Source organism: Chaetodon auriga, chromosome 6 (assembly GCF_051107435.1).
Source record: "Chaetodon auriga isolate fChaAug3 chromosome 6, fChaAug3.hap1, whole genome shotgun sequence".
Taxonomy (NCBI): domain Eukaryota; kingdom Metazoa; phylum Chordata; class Actinopteri; order Chaetodontiformes; family Chaetodontidae; genus Chaetodon; species Chaetodon auriga.
The window spans coordinates 14,892,578-14,911,443 of NC_135079.1; the positions used below are offsets into that span (position 1 = coordinate 14,892,578).

The window sequence follows — 18,866 nt, forward strand, 5'->3', positions numbered from 1 at the left end:
ACAAAAAAAGACACGAATGGAGATGAAAAAACAGGAAAGGACAGAACACCTGTCAGCAAAAAGATAAAAATACTGAAAGTTAGAAACAGACCTGCACTATTTAAAGACTGTAACAGTAATGCTCATAATAGCCAGGCAGAGTGGTAAGCATAGAACATGCAATAGAATAACTGTGACATACAGGGAGGGAATCAAACCATTTTAGGTCATTTGGCAAGACACCTGAGCAGATGAGGACCAGTGCGCTGCATTCTCTGCAACCTTATGGACTTTAACACCTACTTGTCCAGTTTATAAGGCTGGCAGTAAACCCGTTAGACAGTTAGCTGCAAACAGGTGCTTAAGAGGCTTTATTAACATGTCTGGAATAGATACTATTTTTGAGTCTGTGAGTGTGTGCGCACAAACCTCAAACCACTTGGAAGATTGCCCACAGTTTGTTCAGCACATATCCCTATTTTCCACACCGGGTGGACATCACGATCAGTCAGATTCACACAGACACACACACACACACTCTTACTCAGAATTAAAGGCCAGAACTATTCTCAGAGCTTTTATTATGAATCAGAATCAGAGACGCTTGTTAAGGCCAGTTTTGTGATGCACAGTCTGAGCTGCTGTCAAAGGCACAACTGTGACGTTCTAGCTGCTTACTGGATTACTGGGACAGTCAAGTTCCATGAAGAAACCGGTGGTGAAGAAGGATGGAAAAACTTGTCAGACTTCGACTGCTTTGGTGCGTTTCATCCCAAGGTACTGTGAGATGTAGTGGAGTTGATTTTTAGAGAACACTAGCTGATGGACCAAGCCTGTGGTCTCGAAATATTAATGTAAATCATTTTGAGGAGTTATTTGTTGAATTCTCAACCATTTCATGATGCCTTTATATGTATGGGTATATTAGGTTAGGAATATATTGTATTGCTTCCTCTTGTGACATGCTACACTGGTGCCAAATGCTTATAAATTCTGCCTTTGTATATATAAATCTGTGCAGACACAGTAGCTTGGCTTTTCAAACTCCCTTGTGTGAAATTCACACAATAATGTGTTTTTGTATGTGCATTTTTAAGTACATGTGGGTATGCCTTGTATGGTGGGATGGAACATAATGTGTTGTGTTTATGTGTTATGCAAAGAGGTGAGGTGGTACCCTCTGAGATGGTTATTGTAAGCATTACACCTACTACTTATTCCTCTACCTTGGCTTGCTATCTCTAACACACAGACACACAAACACACGCTGGATTATACTCAGAAATCTGGGTTTTAACCCTAGCCGTGCCACTGAGTTACACTGGGACACGCTGTCCTGTGTTACCTCTCTGTTGGGGGCTAAGCTCCTCACTAATGACGAATGCTGGTCTGGATTGGCTACCTGCCGCTCTAGACACTCTTCACTGCATTCAGTCTCCACGTGCCACCTGCTTCACAAGTCTTAGGGGCCATATACTGTCCATCTTCACCGTGTGGGAGGGTATTTATAATGCATGAGCGGCATGCAGATGAGAATTAGAGGGATATTTCTGAGTTATTAATGGTGGGGTGTTCCAAATCCACAGCAGGCAGCATTAGGAGTGACCTCAGGAAGACTGGAAAGCCTCCTGAGGGCAACAAAAGACTGATGGATCTGTGCACTCCGTCTTTAACACCCAGGGATGTGCATTGTGCCTGTGTGCATGCATATATATATGTGTGTGTGTGTGTGTGTGTGTGTGTGTGTGTGTGCGTGCGCACATAGTATCACGGCTGTGCAGTGGACTCGGTCACAGCCCAGTGCTCCTGACCACAGAGGTGATGTGAGGACTGATGACAGGTCAGAGGGTAAAGGTCATTGGTAATCTGGGTCTGTATGGCTTAGGAGGAGGACAGGAGGAGGACAGGAGGGAGAGATAAGATTGAGAGGGATGTCTCTGAGACGCAGTGGGGCTGAGGGAGAAATGGAACAAGAAGGGAAAAGAGAGAAGCAGCAGGTGGAAAGAGGTTGAATGTGAGACATGGAACCAAAAGTGTGACGAGTAAAGGGTTTGGAGGAGAGAAAGGAGGAGGTGTGGCCATCAGGTTACATGCTTGGCTTTTAGAGGCACGCCAAAAAAACATGGATTCAAAGAAAACAATCTACTCCTATGTCAAAAACTTCTTACCAAATATGTCATTTGTTAATCAGCCGCTGTGTTTTGCCAGGTTAATATTGGTTCTCTGCAGGAAGCTGATGCCCTGAATGTAGTGCAAACAGAAAAACCTGTGAACCTGGTTTCTCTGATTTCTGCACGACAAAGACTACTGAGTGCACCCGAGATGTGCAGTGGGAGGAATGGACCCATTTTTATAAATTTGGTGCATCCAGACATTGAATCAAAAGCGTACCACCACTTAAAGTAACATTGAGGCTCTAGAAATTGTGTTATCCATATAAACATTTTAGTTGCTTTAACGTTGTAATCCAGTGATATTCGCATTTCAGTGAGGAGGGGGAAATGTCCAGGCACCCACCTCAACTTTGACTTCGAGGTAAAACTCACGAAACACTGGATCCTACTTATCCCATAATGCAACTTAATGGTATCTTTCATCAGACCCTTGGTAACACAGGTTTTCTGTCACATATTTGAAGTCTCAAACCTAACTCAAGATAACCCAGACGACATCAGTGTGATGTCATGAAGGTTAATTTCTCAGACTTGACAAAGCTCCTCCAGACCCACAGAAGACATGATCCAGCTGTTTTCACAAGCTGAGTAGCACTCTGCATGATGATTAGGCTGACCTTCAGGTCTAAAATAAGCCGAGTGTCTCTTCACAGAAAAATGTGGTTCCATCACTCCAGCGCCTCTCCTTTTTCTGCGCTGCCAGGCAAAATGCTCTGGCAAGAAATGATTACTAACCAGCTGCATGTAGAGTAAATGCTGGTAGTCAGTGTAAACTATTTCCCCCTGACTTGGTTTCTTGTATGTTAAACGTAGTGTGTGTCTCCTTCCTTACAGCTTGTTGCTGTACACAGTCATATCCTGTTTGTTGGTACAGCTCAGCTACACTCACTTTCCTCTTACCCCCTGCAGTCTGACTCAGTCTCTCTGTTTCTTTCTTTTTGTATGTCTGGTTAACTGAGGGAGAATGGGGCGGGGGGGTGTACATTCCACCCGCACTTGCCGAAAAACAAAAACAACCCCTCTCTATGGAGCGACCCACCAAGATCTTTCATCCCCCTTTCTCCCTTCTTTTCGTCTACTTCCTCCCTCACTGAAAATCCCCTCTGCTATGGACCCCTAGCTTCCCCTCCACCCCTCTCTGTCCCAGTCAGCCCTCTACCCCATATGCCCTGTCCCCCCAGTCACTGTTACATAAGCTTCCAGTCATAGATCCAGGCCATATCGCTCTTGTTTTCCCCCCTGTGTGTCTACTGGATCCTCAGCATGCAGGGCCAACCCTTAATGAGGCCCTACAAAGGCCCATTGATGAGAGGCCCAGTGTGACAGAGGATGACCCCAGCCATGAGCACCCAAAACTGGGCATCAGCTGCCCCGGGCTCTCCCTCCACACAAAGAGGTCCACTGTGGACAGAGACCTGAAAGAGCACAGACAAAAAGAGGCAGAGAGAGAGAGAGAACAGGGGAAAAGAGGGAGGAGATATCCTGTTCAAACAACTTCGAGAATGTGAGATAGAAGTACATCAAAAAAAAAAGGAAACAGATGCATGACTTCATCACAGAAGAGTCGCTTCTCTGACTATTTGCCCCCTATCAAACTTGTGCTTCCTCCTCCTCCTCCTCTCTTCCTCCTCTGTGCATCCCAAGAACTGTGAGACCCACCCTCTGCCCTCCCTCTGCCAGGGAGCTGTCAGGGTCTTTATCTCACCCATGGATCATAAGTCAGATCTGAAGAGGGGACCACAAGGCTCTGTTCCGTCACAAATGCTCATTAGTGACCATAGGTTGCTCAAAGGAGCAATCAGAACACTTTGATGGAGCCCCCACACTCTTTTTGGACACGTTTTGAGTCCTAACTAATCGGAATCCAGACTGTTTTTTGGAGCCAAGTTCAGTGGAGATAGACGTGCTTGTTTATCAGATTTGGACTGCAAGTTGTCTTGGATGGAGAATGAAAAAAGAATGTGGACAGATCAGGCTGGACTTTTAGAAACTGTCGTGGGACGATCATTTGCAGATTTGGGATGTTATATAACTGGCTTAACTTCTTCCTTGAACTCATCTGTCTGCAACCCATGATTACACCTAATAATAGAGAGGACGAGAAAAGGCTGTAGAGCCAGAGTTCAGGTCTTGATTGTGGGTTGATTATTTTTGGTGGCGTTTCTTTTATCAGTTGAATGATGACTCTCGCAGCACGACTTGAGGACTTGGAGGTGACCCTGGAGCACATGCTTATGGATGTCTTTGTAAGTTTGCCCATTCCTTCTTTTCTTCAGTTTTGTTTTTAATCCATCACATTTAGCTAAATGCATTTGTCTTCCTCTTTTTGTCAATATTCCTCTCTGTGTGTTTCGTATGGGTGACCTCTCCAGTGCATAATTGCAGTTGAACACCAGAGGCCAACATATGTTCACATCTCTTTCCAGATGTTCTCTCATTAATTGGCTTAAAAAAAAAAAGTGTTGATTGTACGTCAAACTTGGCACATGGAGAATTAGGGAATAAACTGGCTAACCAGGAATCTGACCTGGACTGCATGGCCTGCATACGACTCCTGAGTTAAGACTTTGGGAATGTTAACTCAGCATGTGAGTACCTTTCATCCATCCAAAGTATTAAATCTATGTACGTGGCTTATTTATGCTTTTTGCGGTCTGCAGCCATCATAGTTATCTGCAGATAGTCATAAGTCTTTTGATTAGGAATGAATGAAATCTCCAAGTGAAGGAAGTCAGGATTGAGAACGAGGAAATGAGGGATGAAAGAGGAATGAGAAGGAGAAGGAAAGTCTGATGGATGTGATAGTCAGGTTTCTATTGCCCACGACGCTTGGATAGAGGTAGATTACTCAGGCCCCTGCGGTTTACAAAGCGTTCGAGCTGTGGGAATGAAAAACTGCTTTGCACTGCATCCCTCACAGACATACACAGATACACAAATGCGCACTCACATGCATTAAGATACATGGCATGCAGGCACATGCAGTCTACCTCTGCAGACGCACACATGTGTAAATACGACATCAGTATCCCTGGTTGCTTTTATCTGCCGGCTGCTGTAATGAGTTTGGTCGTTAAGCTGCTGTTTTCCTTTAACATTGTTTACAGGCACAGGCATCTGTTGAGGGAACAGTAATCTGTCCTTTTCCTGACATATACTGTGCTTCCAGCCAACGCCATCAGCACTCAATCCACTGCTGCAGGGCATCAGTGTCACTGATATATGCAGATATTCGATGCCTGCATCCATCAACCTATTTTGGAGATTTGGTCATTTTCATATATCCAATAGATGATTTATGGCTGAAGCAATAAAGATTAGTGTTTGTGGCCAGAACAGGATTTGGATTATTCATGCACTGCATGTGGGATGGAAAAAAAAACAGGAGTCAGGAAAATGTTTCCTTCCTCTACACTTCCTCTCAGCATCCTAATTAGCCTGCTTATTTATTTATTTCTCTAATTGCTGGAAGAGGCTGGAAAACAGAGCGTTATCTGGCCACTTTGCATACTTAAATGAGAAATATTCAAATCGCCTACACCCTTTCCAGGCTGGCTGCTCGCTGAGCCTGTATATGGCAATGCGTGCGTACATCCAAATACACATGTACACACACACACATGCAGACATGAGCTAAGAAGAAGCCTATTTCAGTGAACCATCAAAAAAAAAAAAAGGCAGGGTGAATTAAATAAGGCTTACCAGCAGCAGACGTGTGTCATGGGTCAGGCATCTTGCACTACTGAGAGGGCTTTGTCAGTGTTCCAAAATAGGAAACTAGCAGTAATATTACGTGTATGTGGAAGTTCAGTGAATTTAACTGGGTGTCAGCGTACATGCGAGTGTTAAACATGTCTCTATGTGTGAAATATCCCAGCAGCGAGCAGAGAGAGGGGTCGTTAGAGGAATATTAAGGGTCATTAGAACAATGACAGTCCTTCCCCATCCTCCAGTAGAGAAGGACCCCCAGAGCCCTCTGTGCTGCTCATTGGCTTGAAGCTGCAGCTGAGTGCACAGCTATATTCAAGGATGCACAGCTATATTTTCATTAGCAAAGCAGCGCATATGAATGATTCAGGAAAGCCGAGAGGATCCGAGGAAACAAACCTCTTTTACTACACGAAAAAGGAGGTCACTATTTTGTTGCCTCAATTGCTCGCAGGAAGCTGGAGTCGAAGTGGAGCCATTTGTAGACTTGTAGATTTTTTTCAGGTCAACACTTTTATTTCTCCTGCATTCAAGGCCGCTGTCAGAGATTTAAAGTGCATGGCTGCACGTGGCATGATTGCAAAGTCATGCCTACCAGCTTAGAATTCAGAAATCTAATAAGAGAACCCATCAAGGAACACTGCACTGCCATTGTCACAAAGGCGAATATAGCCGACACCCATCCACCTCGGTGCCCCTCCCCAAAGAAATGAAATGTCTTTCAGAAGAGAAACATGTCTGTTCATTTGAGAGGAAAAACAGCAATTATCTGAGTTACTGTGTAGCTTGATCTCCGTGACATTTGTGCCACAGAGGTCTCATTCACATAACGAACATAGCAACACTGCCACATGCACTGCAACAAGACCCTTTGGCATGAACAAAATAGAGGCATGATCTGTATCTGGTGATTGGATTTTTTTTTTCTGGTGGCTGTAAAATGTCCATTCATGGCATCATACCAACTCCTGCCAAAGCTGCTGTGTATTGTGCTTCTGGGCCGCTGAGCTGCGAGGGGAGGACAGAGAGAGAGAGAGAGAGAGAGATGGCAGCTCCTCTTTCAGGGGCTGCCTCACAGTCTCTCACAAAGGCTGACAGTCACGTCAGGAAATGAAGCGTTGTGATTAAAAATGCATTCAATCCTTGTGTAGTTTAATTGAATCTCCTCCTTGTGCCCCACCACCCACCCACCTACCCCCCTCTCCCCCATCGTCCTCATCCCGTCTATGATGCAGGCCTGGAGGCAGTGCTGAGCATCCCTTCTCTCACTCTTCTTCCTCATTTTCTTCTCCATCCCCCTCATCTGCTCTGACAGAGGAAGACCTCAGCTGGATGGGACTGTTTCCATCACAGCTGTACGCCTCTGCTCAGCACTGTCTCCTCTCTCTCCAGCAGCCATAAAGCACTAGTTCATATCTTTGTGAGGGCTGGCCTGCCACAAAAGGCCCTGCGGTCTGTGAGAGCATTCAGTCTGCAAGGAGCACAAACACTGTGACGCACTGATACCAAGAGCTTGTATCCTCTCCGCCCTGCAATTGTATCACTGCATTGTGCACTATGCGTACGCCCATGTGCATTTGCATGTCCTATTCTCTAGCGTATTTTTCTCTTTTGACCGTGCTACTATAGATGTGTTGCTTCACATAGAGGCCGTTGGGTGTATATTGTCTGACCATTCTGTTCTATAATGCATGCGTCCTCTGCACAGTGACAAAATTGTTCAGTTATAGTGAGCTGACCTCCTCCTCCTTCCTCTGTCCCTCACTCTCTTGCTCTGTCTGTTTTCTCTCTCCTCTCCCACTCTACATGATTCTCTACCTTGCTTTGCCCCTCTGCTACCAAACCGTTGTCATCCCGTCTACATCAATCTGACAGTGGTATTGATCGGCACGAGGCTGGAGCCGCAGTGTCAAGTCCTCTCAGGACCAAGGCATAACTTGGTCCAGTTTTTTAACGATTTATTTTTTTTCCTTTATTTGATAGCAGACAGTACAGAGGCAGACAGAAAACAAGGCAAGCTGATTTATACAGCATCTTTCAATAACAAGGAAATTCAAAGTGTTTACATACGAATCTAATTGGGGACAGCGTGGCTATGTGGTATTCGCTTTAACCACTCCGCTGGACACCACAGCCAGCTGATTTTTCATGGTCTTGCCTGGTATTTTATATATATATATATATATATATATATATATATATATATATATATATATATATATATATATATATATATATATATATATAATTGTCAACAAATCCAAATAAATGGAAACCAAAGAAAACCGTCATTACATTACTCTCTCTAGCAATACTTTTTGACTTCCCTTCCCTGTCTATGGCGTTCAGCCTGAAGCCAATTCATTCCTGCTGAAGATGTAAATCCTCAAAAACAGGTCAGGGTAGTTTTTTCTGTTTTTGTTCAGTCATTTTAAGTTGTCCTAAAACAGCTAGGCACCCCGCTTTTTAACTTTTTCTCAAACAGGAGTAAATAATGCATTTATTTGCGACTATTTTTAGCTGTGGTATAATACACGTTAATCAAAACTTGGAGTGCTAGTGTGTATTTACAGCACCAGGATGGTGAATGTAGCATCAGCTCAAAATAAACTACAGGGCCCCTGTCCAGTGACATGAAGGAACGTGTCACTGGAAAAAATAAAGAACAGGCTAACAAGTCATGTTTTATTATTCAAAGTTGCAGGAAAACTTCAGTTTCCCCCATAGTATGAATGAAATTTGAATGACATGTAAACATATACATATAAATAGAGAAAAGACAATTATTGTAAAGCTGATCCAATTTTTAGGTGCACATCCATAAACTAAGCAGCAGTTATTATACAGCCCTCAATTTCTAATGTATGCACGGTCCAGATTCTGATGTCAGCCGGGCCGGCACGCACAGAGGCTTTCCAGAAGCCTTGGGTGAATAATTCAGATGCCTTGTATGCTATTCAATACGCAGATTGCTCTTCTAGCGCCTCATTCAAGTCTGCCGCTTCCCTCATAATAGACTAGTGATTGGCCCATTGCAATGATATATTCTAATTCCATTAAGGCAAAGGTGGCTGTATAATGGACTGCACTCAGAAAAATACAGTTACTTTTTCCAAGACAATCCCTGCACACCTTGTCAAGGCTATAAACAGAGTCTGTTCAAAGACAGAGGTGATTTTTCAGTCCGTCTATATTCCTTTGGTGCAGCTAGCAAAAATTTTAATCATGTTGAAAGACACACAAGCAGATATAGTGCACACACACACACACACACACACACACAATCACCTCACAGCGGGCTGAGCAGATGTTGTGCCGAGCGACATGGTTTGACCAGGACAACCTGTTCCCCGTGTTCCACCAAATCTCTTCGAAATACAAATATGCCCCAGTTTTCACAATGAGTCACACAAATGTCCCCGTTTCCTGACAGATCTCACAGGCTATCTGTTACCTTTCTAAGCATGTAAAAGTGTTTCCCAGGCCTTCTTACACAAACACTTCTGAGGGGATGATAATTGAAGTGGATGCTCCCCTGTGGAGAAGTCATTATGATTGGTTCTGGCCTGATGAAGGGTGGGAGGCCCGGCTTTCTGCTCATCTCGCTCTCATGAGACAGAGAAAGACAATGTAAGCGTACACTTGGAAGCATGCACGGAAGCACACAGCGAGGAATTAATGAAATAACGCTGTCAGGGTGGTATTGTTTAGCTGTATTCTGTATAAGTGTGTTTTCTGTGTAATGGTGCCGTAACTCAGCGCTTTGTAATTTGTGGAGTCTTGCAACATAAACATTCAACCCCCTCCCTCGCTGCCTGGGATGGGGAGAGAGTCCAGCTAGAGGGCATTTCCATAAACACACCCACCCACACACAAACACACACACACACACACACAAACACAGTCAGGAACAGGACCATAGGGATGAGTCAGACAGCCATGGGCAGAGACTGGCTGGGTTATGGGGGTAAATTAATACGTAACAATGCCAGGATTCTACAATCGAGCAGCATAGCTTCTTCATGTTACGACTGCGAACAAAGACTAAGCAGACACACAGCAGAAGTGAAGCCTAGACAGTCCAGATGCTTTGTTTGCAACTCCCTTATTAGCATGTCTCGTAGGCAGGTAGTGATCCTCTCTCTTTGCTTTCTTATCTTTCTCTTCTTTGTCACTCTCTCTCGTGTAATCTGCAGATGATTTCTTGGAAATGTATTACAAGCTGTTAGTTCAGTTTGAGGACAGCAGCTGGCATGAACTGATCCAGTACACAGAGGCATGTCACAATCTCCCAGCTTTTTGCCTCATTTTTGTACTTTTATTCCTTATTATGTATGCAGGTTTGTATTTCGCATATTCTTTATTAGCAAGCGTGAATCCCATTTGCCTTTATTTTTGTGTGGTTGTTGACTGAAATGGGTCATCGTGCATCTAGCCCAAGGCATAGAGAACAGTAACATATTGTTTTTTTGTTTTTTTTTCCTCCTGTCAAGACGAGGGTTTGTTACCTCACTGGATTTGAGGCTGTGGAATTTTAAAAATCTCATAAGGAAGAAAAACAAAGAGCTGTGGCGGAGAACAGACACGCACAAACTATACTTAAACTGTTCAATTAGGGGAGGGTATTGTCATCTCCCTGTCAAGGTGTCGTACCAGGTCCCAGTGAAAGCAGCATGGGTTTGTCTCCTGAATCAGCGGTGGCAGTTAATCTCTGTCATCAGGATCTGAATTAACATCAAGCACACGCATCACACAGAGTAAAAGTGCAAAGAGGAATGAATCACGTCTTTTGGTTCTCTCTTCAGTTCTTCCAGTATGTCGCCCGGCAAGACCTGAAAGTCTGCTCACTAAGTTTATAAATAGCCCTCTGATAGTTCTCATGTAGGCCACAGTCACTCACACACTGATGTGGGCCAGGGTATTGAATAAATAATGCTTACTGGGGATTACCACTGCGGATGATTTTCTCCTGTATGCTTGTCGCGCGGCTTTTAGCACAGTGTGTGTGTATTTTTGCGTTTGTGTGTTTATGTAAGTGTGACATATACTAGTATCATGTCACTGAAGCCGTTGGGGGTGCTCGTGTAAAAAAATGATGTAGGGGATGAAAAAGGGCTTGTTTAGCTGCTCATTCTGGCCGATGACTTAATCTGATTTTATACCCTGTGACCCAGCATCAAATCACCTCTTAACTATGATAACCAGGCTAAATCTTTGTGCTAATAATCCAGTGCTGCTGGCTTACTGCAGCTACCTAGCTCATACAAGACAGTTGCTGTGACATGGGTTAACCCACCGTACATGCGTGCGTGCCGAACATCTGTGCATGCCTGCATGTGTGTGTTGATCCACTTAAGTTAATCAGCTGACTGTTCAGTATTGATGTGCGGAGGCAAACAGAGCTCAGCGGTGACTGATGATGAGAATATGACAGTAAGTCACTATGCGCAGCTGTAACTCATGAGTCCAATAGCTTTAATGGACATGTAAAGACCACCGTGGTGGATACAGAGGACTGACTCAGCTCTCTGTGGCTGCAGCCATCATGATGAAAGATCTTTGCAAGGGCTGGAGCCTCACAGCTGAAAGTCCGCCGCTGTCGCAGCTTTTGTGGAAGAAATCCAGGGCAGTTTCCACACCGTTCTGCATGCAGACGATCAATCAGGTGATAGGATGATCAATATCTGCATTCATGAGGACTGTGCAAGATTGACTGCAAGGATGTATGGTGTGTGTGTGTGTGTGTGTGTGTGTGTGTGTGTGTGTGTGTGTGTGTGTGTGTGTGTATTCCCCCTTTGTGTCGTAGTCCAGACAGTGCAGGGAGAGAAAGCTGGATGTGGGATTTCAAAGATAATCTCCCTACCAGATGGCAAAACATCCCATATTCCTTTTGAGGTTCCCCACGTGATCCCCTGTAAGGGCTGTGTGTGTGTGTGTGGGTGTGTGTATGGGTGTGTGGGTGTGTGTGGATGGTGGGGGAATATATGCTCACAGACAATTATTATTGAATCACGTGACGCAAGTGCGTATGCTAATAACAGCCGTAACGTCACATTAATCCAGTGACCTGGTTAAGCCCCCAACTGAAGGAAGTGAGTGTGGGAGGCAGGGAGGGGGAGCTGCCAGAGCTGGAGAAGAGAGCGGAGAAGAGAGAGGACAGACAAAGCGCGCTCCCTCTCCCTCTCACACACTCTCACACACTCATTCACCTCGTGAGCGGCAGAGTGGAGCGTAGCTGAGAGGAGCAGAATGGGAAGTGTTTCAACACGGGGGGAAATAGAAGCAGAGAGAGGCACATAGGACTGGTGTGAGGCTGCTACACCCACACACACACAAACACACATACGCACACACACACATACACACACTTTTCTCCTTACACACCCACGCAGGCTCGCGTGAACCCCGGCTGCCAGGCTGGACGGGACGGCGAGGACGCCCACCTCACACACTCGCACACATGCTCACACACCTACGGAGACACACACTCTGGAGCGTACCATGGTGCTCCAGGGAGCAGTGACGCCCGGGAGAACCCGCCGGCTGATGCTTAAGCTGCCGGTGGGGACTCTACGGAGGAACAGCGGCGAGAGGGTAAGACACGAGCTTCCCTCCATTCCTTTTTTCTCACTTTCTCACTTCAACTTTGCGTCTGCCTCTCATCTTGTGTCTTGCCGTGCTGTTGTGTGTGTAAGTGGGATTTAAAAAGGTTCTTGGCTAATCCAGGGGACGGTATTAGATTTGAGTTGGTGGAAGGCAAGTCAAGAGCAAAGCTTTTAATCTCTCCAGTGAACAATACTTCTCTGTGTTTCTCTTCCTGTCAGTCTGAGTCTGTCAATCTCTCCAGCACTCAGTCTGTCTCTGTCATTGCTAATGTATTCCACTGCGGTCCTCGGTTTTCAAGGTTACAGGGAAGTCTCACTGTGGGAGAGCTGTCTTCAAGTGCAGCTTGTTTGCCCGTCACTGTCAATGCAATTGAACTGACTTGAGACATGAGTTAGGTTCCTTTTATCAAGCAAAAGCCACACGTAGCCTCGCTTTCAGCCTGATTTGAAGTGCTGTCCTGTCATGCCCAGTTTTTTGTTTTTTGTTTTTTTTTCTGCATAATGGAAATCAGTTTGTCTGCCAGGCATCAAAAGCTTCAGTGTTTATGTAAATCTAGTGTGTGTGGTACGAAGGCAGGAGATAATAGTTTCCAGCTAAGCTTAGACACACACTGGAAGCTTAGACGTGGAATATGTGTTGCAAAGTTAACCATTGTGTCAGTTGTGAGGACAGGCTGTAGCCTGCCAGGTGATTCACCTCTTTTGCTCTCCAGCCAAGTTGTTTATACCATGAGAAAGCTGCGTATGTGCGCAACAAAAGAAACACACACGTTTGCAGCTGCGAGTGTGTTTGTGACTCCCCATTGCATTCATTCTGTGATGCGTGTCAGCTCTCTTTCATGTTGCAAATACACTGGCATTAAATGAATCAGTCTGTGTGTGTGTGTGTGTGTGTGTGTGTGTGTGTGTGTGCATGTGTGCAGGTGAGGTAAGCTTCAAACTGCGATACCAAAATCACGATGTGCTTAGAGGATCTTGCCGAGCTGAATTCTAACTCGCTTTTGAAAATCTCCGTCTTCCCACTTGATCTAACATGACTTTAGTTTCATTAACACTCCTCTTTGAGTGAATGTGACTTCTAAATGCCACGAGCCCCTCTGAGAATCACTTGTCTCTTTGTAGTTCTCCCTTTGATTGAACGCGTCCACAGAGGATACAGTCATACACACAAGCACACACATACTGTACCCATGCTGTCGTAAATTTCTCAGCCTCTGTGTATTGAATGAAAGCTGCTTTCACTTTAGTAAGCCCAGACATGTGTGTTCCCTCCTAGCCTTAATGCAAAAGAACTGCTATAGCCTTCACCTCTCCCTACACAGAAGCACAAAACACAGCCTGGTTCCTTCACCAAAGATAGCTTTTCTAGTCAGGCTGCACTGAGGAAGCAACAGTGTGAGTTAGAATTTGTTCTGATGTTTTCAGGTCTCACTCCTCACAGACGTTTATTCGATACTGGCGGGTAAACTGATTAACTGCGATCTAACTGAATCTGGCTGGCTGTCATAATACTGCTTGATTGGAGGAAACTGAATATTCACTGTCCTTTTGAGAGAAGTAATTGCTCCCGGTTGATTGGCTGGTGCCTGCACACATGCACACTCTCTCACACACAGTCACTCAAATCACCATAATTAATGGAGAAAAGCAGATTTTCTCACACAGGAATGGAGGGAGGTCTCTCTCTCTCTCTCTCTCCCCCTGATTGCACTCCCTCTCTCTGCCTCCCATTCTTCTTGCAGCCAGCTGTGTGCAGACAGACTGGAGGGGGATTACTTGTGATTTACATACACTGGCTCGAATTATTGTGCTGTTGTGCAGGAAAAATGACGGATGTGCGTCAGCTTGCCATGTAAGGCAGCGAACGCATCAGATCTTTCAAACCACACAGGCAGACAGAAGTGTGAAAGACATTTCAAAAGACAATTTAAATCATCAAGCTGTCAAACTGATTCCTGTCCTCAGTGATGGGAGTTGAACGAAGCTCAGTGATCTACAGGTTTTTAGCCCTGAGGCTCTCTAAAGGTTGACTGCCTGCTGGATTATGACTTAACCGTCCTGTACTGAGCCACTAAAATACTTTCACTTCTAACACAGCTGCAGCTTTGTCCTGCTCTGACTTGTCATGTTAGATAACTCATTGCGTTATCACCCAATCTCCGCCTTACGCAACCTCGTGACTGCACGCAGGAGTGACAGCATACAGAAAAAATATTGACAAAATCTGTATCCAGAAGCAGCTGACAGAGCGCAGAATGTTGTCGTGGAAATGCTTCTCGCTGCATCCGGTTAAAAGGGCTTTTGTGCACTGAGAAGCCTGGTTTTTCGTGTCCTTGAGCAACTTTTTGCCGTTAAACACGCAGAGGTTATTGGGTGTGCACTGCCCCTGGCTAAGCATACTAGCATTCCCTGACTAATTTGAAAGATATTTAAAACAGGGATTCTCCAGATTGCTTTTCACCTTCCAGACTGCAGAATGAAAAGGACAGACCACGTTCTCATCTGCGCCCTGTCACTTATCTAATGCAGATGAATCGTCTCACGTCTGTGTCAGTAGTTTCTGATGGATGTGAGTTTCTATCACAGTTAATTGAGTAACATCTACAGGGAGAACATAGCCATCCTTGTTCACGGTCAACAGCTATGAGACAACTGAACAAAACATGCCTCATTAACTGCGGAACAATAGAAGAGGACACAAACTTGATTACTCCCCCTTTTTCTCAGTGAATCGCTTTCTTTTCTTCATTTTCTCCTTCGACTCCTCCTTACTGTGGCTCAGAAATCCTCTTTCATATCCAGCCTTGTCATGCTCCGCGTTCCCTCTTTCTTTGGCTCTCGCACACCTTTCATTACGACAGTTTTGAGAAAAGTCAAAGTGGCAACACATGAAAGAAGTGTATCAGCGTGGACAAAATGGGATAGAAGGACTTATCCCAGCAAAACACAAGGTGTTTACAGTATAATATGAGGATGATAAATTGTGCAGTTGGCGTTGACAGTTTAAAACAGCTTCTTTTAGGGGATGTGAGCGGTCTGAATTAGGATTATCCACCGCCTTTGTTATCCTACTATCATGTTAAGCTGCTCAGCTATTTTCTGTGGAATTAAGAAGAAAACCAACAAACAAACAAAGGGAAGAGAGGGCGCGAGAAAGATCGAGACATGTGTGTGTGTGCGTGCGTGCGTGTGTGTGTGGGGGGGGGCTGTTTGTTCAAAACAGACAAAAAACATTTCAGATTTGAGGAGATTGAATCGCTTTCCAAAGAAACGTGTTGTTGTCAGGGGCACCACGGGGGAGCAAGGGTTTAAAGGTGGGAGGGGTGGATCACTGTCGGAGAAGTTCACACAGGCACGCACATATAGAGATTTAGACACATACACATGTCGAAAACATGCGTTCATGAGCAGAATAGCAATGCAAACGGATAATAACGACTGTAATTTACCGCTGAAGGCCTGAAAGCCAGAAGCAGCCGGGCCAAGTGGTGGAGGGCAGGAATACTAATCGATCCTCGTTACCTTTTAACATCTTGTCTGCACCAATCACAGAGAAGGTCAGCGCTGGACTCGGGCGTTCTGTGGGCCAGGTCGGTACTTGTTTATTTCTCATCAGGCTGATCTAATCGCCAGGGCGTTAGCGTCAGGATTCATTTGAGCGGCTGCAAAGTTGATGTGGAACCGATGAAACAGCATTCAAAATAAGTTTCTATTTAATTTTCTTTTTACGTGCCTCCCTTAGCAAATGCAAGTTTTGAGCTTTTTGCCCCCACAGCTCTGCTCTGCTCTGCTTCGCAACAGTATTGATTCCCAGGGATCTCAACCCGCCCCTCCCGGACAGTAGGCGAGAGAGCTGTGGTCAGTCAGTCCAATTAAAGAGACAAAGGGGAAAGAGGGGAAGAGAGAAAGAAAGAAAGAGGTGGGAATAACACGAGCTAAAGGCTCCTGAAGGCCCCTCTTGCACCACACCCTGTTCGGCATGAAAGGGGACCCCCCTTTTCTCCCCAAGGCAGCTCAGAAGGAAGAATGTTTTTGAGCAAGGGAGGAAAGGGGGGCGAAGCACAGGGGAGACTCCCACCCTCCTCTTCACCCTGTCTCTTTCATCACCCTCTGCTATGATTTTTTTTTTTTCTGTCTTTTATTCCCCGTCCAAAATCAACCCGCAGACCTATAGACACACGGCACAGCTGCGCACGAGTTCAAAGTAAATCTGAACAGAGCAGCGATCAAACAATAAGGAGATGATCGCCCATTGACTGCGAGTGAAGGCTGAAGGCAGTGAGCTGCTGATAATGTGTTTTCTCTATGGAGACAGTTTGCTAGCAGGGTAGCTATGGTGAGAGTGGACTCCTCCTGTTAAATTCCATCTCCCCCCAAAACAGGATGTGGAGACCCCGAAATGTTCCTTAAATATCCCGGCACAATCTGTGCCCTTTGTTAGACAGAGATAACACGACTCGGAGTGAACGGAGGCGCTGTCTGTGACTCACTCATCTGAAGGGGTTTATTCATAGTTTGTGTGTGTGTGTGTGTGTGTGTGTGTGTGTGTGTGTGTGTGTGTGTGTTGTATGAGTTTCTGTGTGAATCCTGCAATGACAGAAGAAGAGGAATAGAAAGGAGGGATGGGCAGAGAAAGAAAGAATCTCTGTTGTACAATTTTCAGATTTCCTTGAAGATGTTGGAGGTAATAGGAGTGTGTGTGTGGGTGTGTGTGTGTGGGCGTGCATGAGTGACAAAAAGAGAGAGCGGGAAAGGGCTAGAAAGAGAGCGAGCGAGTGAGAGAGGTGCAGTCTCTTGTTTTCCCGTGGGTGTACTGCAGTAACATAGTAATCCTCATTAATATTTATCTGCCAGGCAAAGTGGAGAGAATGATTAGCTTGAGAGTGTGTGTGTGGTGTGCATGTCTTCTTGAGTGAACAACCCTGTGTGTGCATGTGTGTGTATAGCACATTACAGCATATAACACATGAACTAGGTCAACTTCTGTACTTAAGAGACTAACAAGTCCTGATACTTCAAAGGCTTTGTGTCATCATGGGGGTCCCTCGCTGCACGCGTGCACAGTAAACAATATTTCCCTTTTAATGATTCCAAGCACACATATGAACAGGAAAACCGGAGATCAGGGCGTGCACGTGCATTCACACACACAGAGACATAAAGAAGAGCCCTGCTTTCATCCCTCTCTCGAGCCATATTACTTTATGTTATTGATTTTCCTGCTCGCACCTCTAACACAATCACATTAAACTAGACTGATCGGGATTGAATTTTAGACTGGGTCTATACGCGTGTGTCACTTGTAATCTCCGTCACATAGACGGTGGCGTGTGTTGGCGGGTCGGTGGGTGTGTTGAAAATGAAGCTGTAGGATAATTAAGCCAGGTTTTTTGTCATAGACGAGCCGTCAGATGGACTTTCACTATCTTTACACGACAGTTTTCCTGAAATTTGTGTGCCGTAGTGCCTCAGCTGAGAATGTTCTTGTGAATTCTGTGACCCATTTCCCTCCACTGCTCTCCCTCTCTCTCTCTCTCCCTCTGACTTGCCTGCACTCTAGTATAACACGCCTGAGTGGAGATCAGAGAGCAGGAGGAAGATTGAGAGATACAGAGAGAGATATGAGGGAGAGATGAAAGAGGGAGAGACGGAGACGGGAGAAAGTAACAGAATACCGAGAGCAGGAGATGGACTCGAGAAAGTGAGAGGGTTTACTCCTGATTTTCCTGTTTCCTGTCTGTGTCAGGACTCGGATGTCCACACGACTGACTGTGTAGTCTGGACAGGTTTATTTATCATCAATACGTGGATGAATGTTTGAGAGAAAGAATGAAATAAAACTCAGATTATCTCCCCGTCAATTTCCGTCCATCACGAGACTCTCTCATCTTGTCTCAGTCTTGTTACTATGGTAAAAGCCGCCCAGCTGACAGTCTGGTGCTGACTGTTTACATCACAGGGCCTGTATGACCTTTCCCAGGAATCAGCGGGACATTGCACACACATGGAATCATGGGAACACTGTGCTGTCATACCTAACCTCCCGCCTCGCTCCCCACCACAACAAATATTTACACCCCTCATAAATTACAGTGGCTGAGAGGTGAACGTCCACAGCCTTCGTGTGCAGCTCCAGCCAAACTCTGATTCATTCTGGAGAAGTCACACTATGCGACTGCCGCACATTCCTCGTGGGTTTCTCAAGAGACCGCTGAGAGGGAAACCCTGAGATAGAGGGGTGGGAATATGGTGCTCTGGAACAAGGGATGTTGGAGCATGTGGTTAGCGAAATTAAGTAAATTTAAGAAGATGCTTAGACGTTTATTGCATATATGGGATTACGATTTTTTTTTTTTTTTTTTTTTTCGTGCAGTGAACCTCCGGCAAGCCATTAAATTAG

General features: G+C 45.2%; 1 protein-coding gene across 6 annotated transcripts in view; it reads left to right on the top strand.

The window, feature by feature from the left end:
• Positions 1–18,866, top strand: part of frmd4a (FERM domain containing 4A) — a 102,814-nt gene that overhangs the window by 32,811 nt on the left and 51,137 nt on the right. For 2 of the 6 annotated variants that reach the window (XM_076732153.1, XM_076732152.1), the window contains exon 1: positions 12,221–12,455. The exons of 3 other annotated variants lie outside the window; for them this stretch is intronic. In XM_076732153.1, the coding sequence (XP_076588268.1) occupies positions 12,363–12,455 (93 nt within the window). In that variant the 5' untranslated portion in view covers positions 12,221–12,362. Of the gene's footprint in view, positions 1–4,278; positions 4,400–12,220; positions 12,456–18,866 lie in introns of those variants that run through there. One more of the 6 variants, XM_076732154.1, reaches the window with a different exon arrangement.